The sequence below is a fragment of the Egretta garzetta genome, unplaced genomic scaffold, assembly GCF_000687185.1.
Source record: "Egretta garzetta isolate BGI_Z169 unplaced genomic scaffold, ASM68718v1 scaffold620, whole genome shotgun sequence".
Lineage (NCBI taxonomy): Eukaryota > Metazoa > Chordata > Aves > Pelecaniformes > Ardeidae > Egretta > Egretta garzetta.
In genome coordinates, this window is record NW_009258309.1 from 475,002 (window position 1) to 490,464 (window position 15,463).

Consider the following 15,463-nt stretch of genomic DNA (forward strand, 5'->3'; position numbering starts at 1 on the left):
TTGCTCAAAAACGTGGGCCAAACAGGAAAAACGTCTACTTGTAAAAAACAAGCCAACCAACAAACAAAAAGCACATACACAAAGCGTAATAAAGATCTCAAAGGACTATGTTTGGTCTAAAGAAAGACACTCCACAGTTTAACAATTGTTTCATAGTCTCCAATGATCAATAGGTCTGAGCCTTGCAAAAGAGTGTTTAACTCCTTTACTCTCTTCTTCTTAGACGCCCACCTGGGTACCCTGCAGGGAAATCTGGCTGTCCTGGCAGGAAGCTATAGGTGCAGGTGGCTCAGGCAGATTCAGGATGTTTTTAAAATGGCAGGAAAAAATAGACTGGGAGAGGCTGCCTTTTCCAGTCCGAACAGTGCAAAATATTTACTTGGGACATTTTGCTGCTACCAGTAGAATATATCAGATTGGAAGATTAATAATTTTTTTCTCCTACTAGATCTTTATGTTATCCAGTCGCAGTCTAAAACAGAGAATGACCATGGTACAGCTGGACAAACCATGGTACTAAAAATGTACATGTTCAGAAAACCTGGCCTCCGGAAATCTTGCAAGAGCTCTACAAAACCTGACAACTGGTTGCTCCACCAAAGCAGTGCCAAAATTGGTGGGGTAACAGAGCAAATACATTTTGATGCTCTTACACTGGGCAAACACCACAACAAATAGATAAAATTCTTTAATGAGAAATGACCACAGATGCAAGAATTTTCCTTGTATATGGAAAAGGAGATCAGAAGCTAATTTTGTGACTGAGCATTTGTTCTACATAACTGAATTAAAATAAATAGGCATGGTATGGTTATTTATAGGCAGTTTCAAAAATGCTGACTGAAGTGTAAGTGCAGTACATCAGCAATTAGCAGCCACAACCAGCTGTTAGCCACAAAATTTTCCAGGTAGCTCTATTTACATGGGAAAAAATTCAACACTGTTTAGCAGTTCTTGACATTTCCTGCTTTTACACTCACAAAACTCCTCCTGGAAAATACATGTAAACATTACTTTATAATGTAAACTTTTACTTAATGGTAGCTTTTAAGTCTTCTGTCAAAAACATATCCATACACAAATGGAATACATAAGTTTTGAATCTTACTCAGCTAAATTGAAAGTGAGGACTAAACTGCATTATAACTGAAATCTGTAAATGTTCAATGTTTAAATACTGAAAACAGTTGTATTTGTCAAAAAGGATTTGTTCAAGCCATTAAATATTAGGTATTTTTCACTCAAAAGATAACTTGGCTTCTCTAAGAATGAAAATATTTATAGGAGATACAGAATACTTCCTACCATTCCTACCAAAGGAACAAGTAGCTGGGTACACATTAAATCCTGTTTTCTCAAAGGCATTCTATTTGCGCTTACAGTCCTTTTCTGAGTACCTGTATAAAGGACGAGGAAATATCAAGCTGGAATTAAATACATAACATCACCTGAACTGCTGCATTGGGTATAGCCCAATATCCACTTATGAGAGGCAAATGCTTGAAAAGGGAGAGTAAGAAACAGGGTGAAATCTTTCTCTGGTGTATTCTCCCAGTCCCTCTTAATCAACCGCTCAGGAAAGCCCTGACTTGAATACTGTTTCTCAACCATTGTGGTTAATGGTCAGTCAGAGGCACAGCTCTTCCACAAAGCTGTCTAATTCTTCTTCATGAGTATTTTTTATAAACCATTGGCCTCTTCCAGTGACGAATTCCACATTTTAAGGAGGTACTTTCGGCAAAAGGGTGGGACATTGTATTTTGGTTGCCTCTTTTTCCAAACTTAAGTTACCTTATTCTGGACTGTTTTGTGTCTATTCTAATCCTGTGTATCTTTTTTTTGAATTATAAAGCATCTGTGCTGTCTTCAAAATGTACCATATGGGTTAATTCTCTGATGGCATAACTTGTTTTGTTCATTTCCTTCCTAACAATCACCAAGATCCTGTGTGGCTTTCTAGCTGCTGTTAAGCATTTACAATGATGTCTTATCTGTCAACGAATTCACTGCTGAATATGTTTAAAACTGTTCTCCAGTGCCCCATGTGTACCCTTTCTTTCATAGTGAATCTCTCTGACACTGAGTATCACAAGGTCTTTCTCATTCTCCATGCAGCCAGGCAAAACTTTGATCATAGTGGATGACTTTGTAGCATTAGGAAGCTTGTTATTAACCTCACTGCTCCTTTCAGTTTCCAGGACATTTATAAGCTGAGCACCATGGGCCTCACCAGAGACTGCTGTATAAGCCTTCTGCTAACACAGGAACCTAATGATGTGTCCCTACGTTTCATTTCTGATCCCTTAGTCACTCTGCCAGGTATCTTGGGTTTTTTAAAGTCAAAAACTTCTTGAAAGCTTCAGTATGTTATGCTGACCTTAGCCCAAAGAAAGTCCATACATATATCAGCATGTTGTAATTCCACAGGTTTTGGGGGTTTTGGGGTTTTTTTTAGATAAATAACAGCTGAGATAAAGGGAGCTAAAAGGTGCATTTCTTCCTCCGTATTCTTTTCACCCTTCATACTTTTCCAATAGGGTTCTCAAAGCCACAGCTGTGGCAAGATTAAACTTCCCTGGAGACAGCACATAGTGCTAGTGACTAGCTTCTGAAGATTCAAGATAAAATCTTCTGGTCATTGCACAGGCTAGAATGAAGATTTCCTCTTTCAGCACCTTCCACAAGGTCTCACCTTCCATGGTTTCAGTTACAAAAACCCAAACTCTCCCCAAACAACAAAACCCCAAACCCACACCGGCACTAAAAAACTCCACAACACACGATCATTTTGCCTGTGATTTATAAAGACTGTTCACAGCCTTTTCACTGACCCCCTCTCTCCTCTCAACTGTCTCAGTTTTGGAAATCTCTTGTGACAGAAGAAAAATGAAATAAAGTTAGCTGCTGCAATGTTTTGTTTGCCAAAAAAAACCTATTCATGATATAAAATCCTCAACTAAGGTGTATGATAACCGTATCTTCCAGAGCAAATCCTCATTACCCTAACAGCGAGCTTGTGTCATGTAAACTGCCACGTCCCAGATCTTGCTCTAATAAAGAGCATGGTGTCAAATTCACAATGCAAGCTAATATGCGACTGCAGCCAGGTGAAGAAATCTTTGGTGTCATTTTGTTCATTTTACAAAATACATTTTAATCCTTGCACTTCAGTGATTATTAAGCCTCACGCCACACCATTTTTTTCTGAACTTCAAAAATGTAGAAAGAGAAATCTGAAAGTTTCTTGGTCTTCTAAAATAAATTCTTCCAAATTATCATTTCATTTCAGAGCCATACTGTCAGTCTTACATTATCACAACTGGTTTTCCTAGATTAAAGGAACTGATTTCAAGTAGCATTCTTGAAGACAGATTCTTTTCTTTTTCTAGCCTTCTGTTTTTTTTTTCCTCACATCTCCTGAAAGGTGGTACTTGTCTGAGTCAAATTTATTTTTAGCTTCTCAGCAACAGAGAGATGCCAATTCCTGTATCCGTTGGTGCTTTCAATACTTTTGGCTTCTTATTGCAAAGTAATTTCCGCATCTGTAGTGCACAGTCACCTTATGCCCTTTGTGGAAAGCTGCTTTCACTCATCTACAGCACTTGCATCCAGCTTAGTTAGAAACAGGTTTTCTCTCTCGATCTGTCAGTTTTAAAGTTCACGTTTAAAAAACAGCACTTAAAAAAAATTTGATACAACTAGCTGAAAGTAGAGAACCAAAGAGAACTTTGCACCTCCAATTCATACAAGAGTGATGACTCTAGAATGTTTCATATAAAAATTAAAACTGCATTGTTTCTTGTTAAGGCATGAGCTTATAAAATGGAAAATCACTATTATTTGTGGAATAACTGATCTATAGTCATAAGACATAGTATTGTCAAAAGCCTACCTTTCTGGTAAATGTAATTGTTTCAGAAATTATTGCCTTTGCTGTGTTTACTAAACCAGAATGTTAAATTCTCCACTGAGGAGTAGGCCTTCTCCACTTCTGCAGAATATGATACAGTTTGGATTGACTCAGCAGCAGCTCTTACAGTGACTTCCAGTCTGGGACACATCTTTATTTCCAATCCAGATGAAAAAATGCTCTCTCAAAAAGAAAGTAGGTCACAAGACACCGCAATTAATCTTTAAAATATTAGACAACACACTTTTTCATAGGATACACACAGGGTACAGTTTCAGCTTGTTACTTTCAATATTCACAGTAAAATACTTTTGAAAAATAATCTATTTAAGTGCAGCTTAGAGCCATCAAGTGATGGTTTATTTTGTTCTGCAGAAATATTTATAAGATACCAAACATCAGCTGAGTTACTCTTTTTGTGTCCAGACTTGCTCAACCAGTTGTGCACTACACCAATGCTGAAAGAGGTTTCTTGGAAAGCTTGAAGCTTCACAGTTTTCATCCATTCCAACTGAAGCTCTATATCAAAGAATAAACGTAACGTTCCCGTGCTCTAGTTCTGAAGGATAAGACACTGATCATTAAGATAGCTTGTATAATGAAGACACCCATAATGCCCTGTGGGTTCAGGATATCCATGTTGTACAGTAAGACTTCCCTATTCAGACAGATTGTCCTGAATGCTTACAGTCACTCAAATTTGTGGAGAAGGAACAGTGAGGAGACCAGTTGGCTTGATCTTGTTGATTCCTCCATCTAGGATGCAGACCCTTGGGTACTTGTTTTTCACTAGATGAGCTGCAAACTTAAAACAGATATATCATTAGCATACTGCATTTTATAATCCTTAAATTGAAATAACTGTGTTAAGTGAGGCAAGTTAAACAAAAGGAAAAAATTATTGGACCCTAAAGGTTCTTTCAACAAGGTGCAAACACCAACTAGTCCAACACAGGAATCCAGGCCTGTCTGTTGAAAACAGCTGGGATGAATTTGGTGGTCATGAAAGTGTCACTCTGATAACCCTGAACTTCACTGATCTCTGCTTAGGCAGGATTTTACCTCATTCTAACAGGATTATTTAATCACTGGAACCCCTCTCAAAGCATGAAATAACAGGTATTTTTCTCTGCATTAACCTAACTCTCAGCTGTTTTCCATAGGTTCCCAAGTGTACCAAGTATCACAGTTTGATGATATAGTAATTTGCTTACCTATCAAACTTGTCCAACATGACTTGATTTCATGGACATCAGATATGAATTTGGGGCCTAGCAGCTGTACTCTCTCCCCCCCACCAATCTGCCCATAAGCAGGTTAAACAGTGCAAGCGCACACACCACCCCCCCAGCCCTTGAAAGCCTCTCTCCTCAATTAATTCATTCCATAAACCAAACAGCAGTTGCCAGTTTCTGTGTAGCAACTTTATGAAAAGGTGCTATACAGGTGAAGGAACAATATTTTGTATATAAAAATAATAATAAAGACCAAAATAACAAAAATTATGTACCAAAATATCAAAATCCAAACCCAAACAATATTTTATGTATCACATGTCAAGCTTGCCTTTTAAATACTGACTGCAATACATTAAAAAGCAAGACACCAAAATGGATTAATCAGAGAGAAAGTGTAATAGTTCTACTTTATTTCCAATAGCTGTGAGAAAGACTGCCCTGCCATCCCAGCCTTTGAGATTGTTGCTTTATACTTGGTTGACAAATTAGCACCATTTGTGAAATCACTGAATGCTTCCAGATGGGCTATGTAAAACATTTGTAATTCCATTTTTGACTCTTTAAAATGATTTGTGATACTATTCCAGAACTCTGTGCAAGCATGATGTTCAAATAACTAACTGCACAAAATTAAATTACCAACTCAAGAACAGCAGTAGGCTCTCCATCCAAACTTAGTACATGGGATTTCTTTTTACATTTACGTTCGTTCTAATTACCTGTGATAGTATAACAGATATTAAGGCAGAACAAGATGTACTACATGATTACCCGACCAAGTACAAGCCCTGAAATAATCTCTTTAACAGGTAAGAGTTCATAGTAGCAAAGTTCTAAACTCCTTCTATAGCCAGAACTTTTTGTTTCACACTGAAGGTATTTTATATATGCAAGGAATTTATTTCTGTCCACTTATGTGTCAAACGTAACTACTGCATTCCTTTCTCTGTGTTTAAGGATGGATTTAACCAGAGAGTGAGCAACTAGTATGTAATCTGTAACCACTGAGGGCTTGTTGAGGCAGAGTAAGAAGTCACAGTGGATCAGCCAGGACATTTTGGCTGTTATGTTTCTTTCAGGTACTTGCCTAAGGAAGACCAAAAGGAAGTTCAGTCATCTCTTTCCCCATTAGTTTGGGTCAGTCAGTACAGGATTCAAAGGATCAAATGAAAAAATCCCCACCATCAATCAAAACAGCTAACAGTAAAGTCAGACCATATGTGGATGTCAGTTTCCATGAGAAAAGTAAATGCTTTTTGAGAGGCTCTCTCTAAAAGATGCAGAAGTGGTGTAATAAGCACAGAGATATCACCAGGAGAGTCCAACTACCCTCTTGCTATAATCACAGTCCATAAAGATGTGGTGTGTAGTAAAACAGAGACGAAGATTATTTCTTTCAAAAATAGCGCTCAGCTGTGCATACCATGAGCTACAAAAATAGTATACATTCCTAGTGAAATACTCCCACCAGACATCTCTGCTTCACACGTACATATCTGTCACCTCAGTGCTCTCCACCTGTGACTAATGGATAGTGCTCTCTCTTGGACACTGACGCTGCTCATAGCTGGAAGAAATGAAAAATGGCAACAAGCCTTGAGATGGACAGAAAGCAGGGTATTATTTGCCAAGTACAGTGTTCCATGTGTCAGCAGAGAGGTTCCACTCTCTGTCAACTGATAATTTTACACTTCTGATAATGAACTGTAAACCCTGCTCCAAGTTTTTGGATAGCCTAGACATAATATAACTACCATTCCACATAATTTGAAAAGAAAATATGCAAACAAATGGTTTGTGTTTAGGGTTTGAACATTAAGGCCTGTGTCCCACTGTATTTTAGAACTGCTTTATTAACCAAGGCATGACTGGAAATAAATTTTCTTCACCGCATATGACAAGAGATTCCTCTACATCCTTATGGCAAGGAATCTCTCACTTCTTGCAGGGCCTCAGCGAAGCAAGCACTGCAGAACCTGTGGCTGTTAGCCAAATGACAGGCAGAAAGCACAAGAGCACGACAAGATGAACTGTAAGTTGTCACAGAACTGTCTGCAGTTGTCTACACAGATGAGAAAGGCTGCAAATACAGCTCAAAATATTGCATCTGAACACCCAGCCAGGGAAAATCCAATGAGTAGGGAACGTACTACTGTTGGTAACTCACTACTGTGGGAATTAGCTGCAAGTCAGGGGCCCAGAGGCATATACATTGCCATAAGCTGAGAGCTGCCATCAAACTCCAAGTATCAGCCTCCAAGAGCTTTGCACATACAGCTGTCTCCACACTGCAAAGAAGAGTCAAGGTTTAACTCATAGGGTAATAGGATTTGATCCGATTAAGGACATTCCTAGTTTTACCTTTGGCCTTCCCACATTGTGTCGCTGAAAGTAGAAACAGTAACTTTTAGTAAGGAGTAGTTTTAGAGCTAGTCTCTTACTAGCATTGCAGTCTTCCTAATTAAAGCTTTGACTTTCTACAGTTCTGTTCCTCAGTACATGTTTGTGCCTTCCTCTCCCAGACAGAGGAGTCCGTCTGTCACAGACAAGAATGGGAACTTGTTCACCATGTTTCTGAAATGTTCCAACACCACCTGGTATCTTTCCCTGCCAAAATATACTGTATGAAGCTAGTATTTTCAAAACACATGGAAGTGTTATTTCTGGCATGTGCACTGATGGAGGGGCATGAGAGGAAGATCTATTTGAAATAGCTACATAGACTTTCTCCCCAATGTGACCTTCATTTATGTTCAAATATCGGTAACTTAAATACAAAAAATTAAGCAAGATAAAAAAATTGTTTGCTAAAAAGTTGAAAAAAATCAGTGATCCAAAAGAGCAAAATTTCATGTATCAATAAATGCCCAAGGTGCTCTTCTGAATTAATGCCACAGACTTTCTACAACAGAAACTGCCACCTTGGACTTCACATATGGGCTCTATTTCCTTTATAAACACTATCAGAAAGTGTCAACTAGAAGTTTAATAACAGGCAACATTATTTGTAGTCTACTAAATAACCTAATTTACAGAAGTGCTCTTAAGACAGAAGATAACAAGGTGAGGAGATAAGCAAACGGGTTACACCATCCTTAGTAACCTGTAAACCACTTACACCTTAAAGAGATATTGAAACATCCCAGGGAAGTGGTCGAGTCCCCATCCCTGGAGGTATTTAAAAGATGGGTAGACGAGGTGCTTAGGGACATGGTTTAGTGATGGGATGGCTGGGTTAGGTTAATGGTTGGACTTGATGATCTTAAAGGTCTTTCCAATCTAAATGATTCTATGATTCTATATAAAAGTAGTGTACAGTTAAGTTTCCATTATACAGGTTGATTTTAAATAGAAATTAACCCGCTATTTCTAAGGTGATTATACTTTCTCAATTTTATCAAATGCTTGTGTTGACATTACTTCTGAGATATATCTGTTTCCCCATGCCACCAGTGCATTACAGTCCTCTCTAATGCTTCTGTTTTCATTTAGACAACAACACTACTCGGGGGAAATGAAGTTATCCTTATCTGAAGTAGAGGATTAAAGGGATGCTACAAGATTTTAAGCTTTTTCCTTTCTGCCTCAGGTGGCCTTTCCTCAAAATGTACTTCCCAAGCCAGTTCAGTTACTGTGTTTTTACTGCCTGCATCTAGCATTTCAATTGAACTGCCTCTTGCTACTTTCACAGCAAATATTATATATGAAAGGATGAATATGTGAGCAACTTGTTCAATGACTACTATGTGATGGCTTTGGTGAAGACTTTGGAAACACTGTTCCTCTATTAAGTAAAGCATCAATCAATTCCACATAAAACACTCTTCCTGGTGAGTATAACTGAGCCAGAAAATTGTAATTTGCATTTGAAAGCAGTCAGCTAAGACTGTTTCACGCAGATATAAGAATTCAGGCTTTCAAAGACAGACAAAAATCACAGCAAATGGGTATCAAAATTTGGGCAAATATTAAACATTTTATTTGGTATTGGTGATGCTCTCAACACAAACAGCATAACAGGACTGCTCCTTTAAGTACCTTCAAGAACCTTAATAATCTGCACATTGGAGCACTTTCAAAATGTTTCTACTATCCTGTTCCAAGCAGTAAAATCACAGCTTTCAAGTGTGCTGAATGTATTACACCAAGCACGTCACATTTTTAGACTGTCTACAACAGAGTCTAATAAACACAACAGCTTGAGCAGCATCATTCCCAGCACCCTTCAGGCTAGCCATCAGGGTTGCTATGTACACATAATTCACTGTCACAGACATTCTTGTGACAGGTTGTAATTAAAGGGCAACTTGGGAGGGAAGGAGTACACTGTACCAGAATACCAAAAGAGACTGCTGTGACAAATGTTACAAGGGTATAAACGTTAATATCATACTCTGAAATAATCAGAGGAAAAAGAGATACTTTAGAAGCTGCAGGAGAAATATCAACCAAATTTTGTAGTACTAATCCATTGCCGTAAGATTATTATTAGTTTTTCATTTCCTAGCTACACAAACCTCTCGGGGACTGCCATCTGTTTTGCTGTATGATTTCAGTCAAGAGTTCACCACCCTGAAAGCACACCATAGTCAAGGTGATCAGTCTAGAGCTTTTTAAACAACACTTCCCATATGCCACAAGGCCGACTCAGCACACAAGATTATTTTTATTCAGCTACTTCTTATATTAAAGGGTTCCAGATAAATGAAATGGCACTTTAACACCAAGGGAAAGATAGGCACCTAAAGACTCCCGTATCAACAAAACAACTTTGTGCAAACACACACTAAGGAAAAAAAAAAAAAGCACAGAAGTTACTGCTCTAACAAGATCAAGGAAAAATTCTTTACACAAAGACCTGGCCAAAAATGAGTACTTTCCATTCCATCAGTACAAAAATACAGCAGTAGCTTAAAGGACTTACATGCAAAGATTTGAAAATAAGCCTACACAAGCAGGTATTTTAGAAGCTGGTTTCAGAAAAAATTTTCCTGAGAATGAAAGTAAGAGTAAACACTCACTTTTCTGCAAGTAATACATTTTAAACACCTGCATTTTTAATTTTCTACTTAGAAATTATATATAAAAAAATACCCAGTTGAGAGCAAGCACTTGAAAATGAAAACTCAATTGCAGATTTAGCTGTTGTAACACAGCTAATTTATACTGACCAAAATATATTCAGTGCACCCAATACATTTGAACGGATTGTAAAATTAAAATGCAGAAAGCAAACCTACTCTATTTTTGATTCAACAGAAAATAAAAAAAGCTGTTAGTGAACAGAAATACGTATTTTTAAAAAAGATGCATAACAGCTGGATTGAATATTAAAAAGAAAGCATGAGTCTTGCTGAAAGATTCTACCTCCCTTCAAGTCTAAAGATTGTGCTAGATGTTGAAAAATCTTCAAAGAAATACTTGATAGTGAAAAACACCTTTCTTTGTGATTTGCAGTACTTTTTACTAACACTACTCAAACTCCTACTTTTGTCCCATTTCTTCTTAAACTCTGGGACAGAAGTCTTTGGTCACATTCCCTCTTGAAGCAGTCAGTCAGTCCGTCCTCTTCAAAAGCTGATTCAGATCCAGTTTATCCAAAAGCAAAGCAACATTGCCCCAGACAAGCACTGGCATTGCCAAATTCACCAATACCATTCTAGCTGGCAATATCCTTACACAAGTCTCCTGGACTTATAACACACATTTATTAAGTCATTACCATCTCTATTTCAGTTATCACCATTTCAGATTCTCTGAACTGGAACACCAGGAAATATAAAACGCTGTCTGAGAGCTGAAAAACAGCCTCAGAAAGTGATAATTCCATGTTATAATGCACCAGCCCTGAGTGATACAGGTACAACCTAATCCATGCAAGCTCATCCAAGGACAAGGGTGCTTTTTTCAGAGGTGCAGCCCACAAAGCCAGTATAACCACAGCTGAGCCTGACATACCTGACAGAAACCCAGGAGCCTGACAGCACCGCTGCAGGATTCAGATTCACCATCTCCCACCTTTTCTGTCCTTACAGATCTCCCAGATGACTGAGAAGAGCTGAGATCCTGCTTGCCAGCATCTCTCAGAAGTCAGACATATTTTGATGGGTAAAGCTGAACACTCCACAATTCCTCATCTCAGAAACATCCAAACCTCTGTAGTAAGGAACACAGATGGGCCAAACAATGCCTACATCAACCAACCAACTAAAATTTCCAGTAACTGTGGCTGTTGATCTCAGTCAAGATTAAAAAAAGAGAACCTATTTTGAGTTTTAGAAATAGCCTGCTTTACTTGACACCTACTACAGAAGAGGAAAAGTAACACTCAGATTCTGCTCCTCAGCCTCCATCTCTTATTTTCCCCTTTTCCTCTTTCATACCTAGCTGGAAAGGGTGAATATTTAGGTCATCTCTGCTGTACATGAGGCATTCAGTGCAAACTAACCAAAACCACTGACAGGGGCAGAATTACAACAGCATAACACAGCTCCTGGCTGGCAGCCCAAGAGTCTTTCTCAGGCCGTGTGAAGAGCAATGTACCGGCAACAGCAGCGGGGCTGCTTTCTGTCGATGCAGGAAAAAATGCATACATGTTACAATAATAAAAATGACTAAATACAATAATACACACTTTACAGAATAAAATAATGAAGACTTAACCATGACTTGGGTAGAGTTACAACCAGCAGGATTGTTGCTGATTAACTAAGCCTTTCAATCTCGTCAAAATACAAGCCTAATCTCTTCCTCTTTAAAGGCAACAAAGAGGCACCTGATGATTCCAGTAGGCTCTGAGTCTGAAGGCAGAAGGGAAGGTGATGTCTTAACAAAACAAACATGAAAAAGAGCCGTTCTGGCAATCATAAGGAGCCCCTCCATCCCTGCAAAGAGAAAATACCTTCAGTTTTCATTCCACTTGCTCAATCACTTTTCTGCAGAGAATATTTACAAGGAAGTGTAGAATTTAAAAGACGTATAGTGGAAAAACCTCAAGAAGTTTATTGCCCAATTTCTATTTACTTTCACTCCAGAAGTTTCATTAGGCCCTTCTAACTAAATGTATCTGACTTTAGAAGCATGAATGCACCTGCCCTTCAGTATTCTATGTAACACCTAATCTTCAGATCATCCTATGAAGTTTCATGGGTATCCATTTGTGGTTTTAAGACAGGTTTATAACAAGAAACCAGCTTCAGCATGCAGGGACTTGCTTCTCTGGCAAGGCCTTTTTAAAAGGCCTGAGGAAGATGACAACAAAATCACACAAATTCAGTGGTAACTGGACACTTTAACCTATGTGTCTCAATCTTCATATAAGAAGAAATGCATTTTTGATAGTGTACTGAGAGAAAAACATTACTTTCATATAGAATTTTTTTTTTTCAGGAACATGATACAAAAAGAATCTTGAACTTGACCCTGTCCCTCTTGCCTTGAAAAGGGTCAGAAAGATCTCATGGAAAATTGGGACTGCTTGTCTTTGCTTTGGAGATAATTCATATGTTTCATCTATTAGCTACTGTGATGTAATAAGACTAATTTGCTTCAGTAACTTGTAGAAATTGTCTAGACAATGTATTTATAGCAGCATAACTTATCTAGACAAAAAATAATCAATGTAACAATCAGAAGTTACAATTTAGAATTTATTTCCCTGCTATAAAGACAAATGTTTACTAAGCTTTGACTTACAGCTTATCTGTCTTTTTCCAAAGCAAGAAATAAATGAGTTGCTAATTATTAGACAGATTAAAGTGTCCTGTATACTTTGTTCTGTTATAGCATTTAACTGACAATAAAACACATGTATATTAAGCAACCACATCACACAAGTAGAAGCGTGTCACTGTCAAAACTGAGTTGCTGGAGCATGATTTAGTGTCAGGTAAAGTATTTCTCCTATTCTAATTTCAGTCAACATTGTGGTAATACAGACAAAAAGTTGCAAACAGAAACAGATAATAGCTTAGCACCTCAAAGTTGACTGAAGGAGGGGAGATGAAGCAGCAATGTCACCCTTCCAAAAAAAGACCCAAACCAATCCCCATCCTACATATGAATAACTATGTATGGCCTTTGTACTTGCTGTATCTCAGACTTTGCAAGTGACACAAGTCCAGAGACATGCCATTTGCCACGCACCAAAAAAAGAAGCTACAGTTGAGCACTCATTACCTATTTAACTATTATACTCCCAACTGTAATGATCCCTTGCCCATACTGGAATTTACAAGGTACTTACCTATCAATGGCAGTGGGAAAGGGGAATTTAATTCACTTAAGAGATACTGCCACTTAACATACTTAAAAGTTAAAAATCAAAATAGAATCTGTTTGATTAACTCCAGCGTAATGCCTTCTATGTAGAGGTTTCCTGCTGTTCTCAGAGCCAGACAAGTATCTGCTCTGTTAACAAGTGCCCAGAATCCCCAAGGTGAAGAAAGGCTGGCACGAAGTAAGAACCAAGCCTAAAGGAAGGAATATTCTGCAGAGAAGTGTGAGCCAAGCACCACCACACTATGCCCAATGCAATCTCCTCTTTACAATACATTTATGCTGCTAATGGCACATTCAGTAAGGCTCTTGTACATCAGCCGATCTATTCATTAAACTTTTAGGGTGAGTAAATTAAATGGCTTAACAAGCAGGATTATCCTGTTTTAACTCTGTCCTAAGGAAGTGTTCAACTAGAGCCAGAGCTATGCTTCAGTCTGTGGCGCTGCTGGCTTCCTTTGCCTCCTGCTGGAACAGTGCTGGGGTGACGTTTTCAGTTCTCCCTCTCGCCTATCGAGTCCTAGACAGCATTTCATTCCAATTTAAACGTTTTATCATCTGGCACCAAATCAAATACAAAACACAGAAACAGAAAAGAAGTGTGAAAAGGGGAAAAAAAAGCTTTTTCAGTATACTCAACTTTGCTTTTTTTTTTTTAATTTTTAGTTTATTTAAATGATGCCAAGTAGGCTACTAACACAAAACGCAACTGAAAGATTCAACCTTCTAATTACAAATAGCCCCATAAATAATCAGTGTTTTTTCACACTTACCAACCTCTCTGTCCTGCATAAATTTAAACCAAACATGTAACAGTGCCAATCTCCATATTTTTATTGGAGTAAATATCAGTGAACACTTCTGAAAAATTCTCCTTTATGGTGAAAGGGACAATTTGTGTCTCATTCCTTTTCAGCTAGAAACACATAACTCTGTTTAGAAAAAAAATACTTTTTAAACTGAACATCTTATAACATTTCTTTGGACAGAATTGATTTTGTTTCCATGCATTCACTTTTGCAATTTTTCAAATGATTGGATTACCCAGTAAAGTTTAAAAAGTAATAGCTATTGTTCTTGTCAAGCCTCAAGCTACATAGTTCTGAATTGGTTAAGTTAATGAATAATGGCAGACAGTTCTATGCAGCCATGCAGAGTAAAACTGAAATTAGCCTTAAAAAACGATCCACAAATGAAAGGAGCTCTATGTTTTATCAACACAGTAAAATTGAGGCTGGTTTTACCTGCACTCCAAGGGTGTGATAGAGGTAGTGAATCCCTACGAGTATTTAGGCTCCAGTATTTAATTAATCTGTGGTCAAACTGGTCAATCCAGTATTTTGTTGCTATTTAAAACTCCACACTCCTTAGTTAGACTTTCAAGAACTCTAAAAGCAAATCAAGAGGTAAAGCAGCATTTCTCTTTTATGGAAAGCTGTAATATTGACAATTCCAGGTAAACCAGGTCAACATGGTCTCAATTGCAGAAAGTCTGGTTTAGATGACAAGGCAGCACCCTCTCATGTGACTTAAAGTACTTGCACTTATTAAGCACAATGCAAGTTTTCTTTAGCTGCACTACAAATGAAACATTCACTTTTCATTTAATGAAACATTTTAAAAAAAAATTAAGTTTGCATAAGAAGTGTCACTACATTACAGGAGAAAATTGTATCTTCTTAGCTATGGTGTAACCTACGTCCCAAACTGCAAAGTCTCTGTCCTTTCTTTCCTTCAGACACTTGTTTCAGGTTGTTTCTTTGTTCTGTTTTAGATAGAATACTTAAGAGTGTTCCTTTGTTTCAGATAAAACATTTCTGACTGGTCCTGGAAAACAACTCCCAGAAAATGACTTGGTAGTATGTGGGATATAGCCCATAAAGACACTCATTAGTGAATACCAAAGCACCTTCTCTTTCCTGTTCCTGTTCCTCAGGAGGTTAGTGAATCGTTAGGCTCTTGCTGAGATAAATGATTCAGTGATTTAAAATGTAATTGTTGAAAGCAGCTACATAACCCACCATAAACGTGTAAAGCA

The 15,463-nt window shown here is 37.9% G+C and overlaps 1 protein-coding gene across 3 annotated transcripts in view; it reads right to left on the minus strand.

The window, feature by feature from the left end:
* Positions 1–3,971: 3,971 nt before the first annotated feature.
* TBCK (TBC1 domain containing kinase) overlaps positions 3,972–15,463 on the minus strand; it is a 113,261-nt gene continuing 101,769 nt past the window's right edge. For all 3 annotated transcript variants that reach the window (XM_035894718.1, XM_035894727.1, XM_035894711.1), the window contains one exon: positions 3,972–4,715. In XM_035894718.1, the coding sequence (XP_035750611.1) occupies positions 4,605–4,715 (111 nt within the window). In that variant the 3' untranslated portion in view covers positions 3,972–4,604. The remainder of the gene's footprint in view (positions 4,716–15,463) is intronic.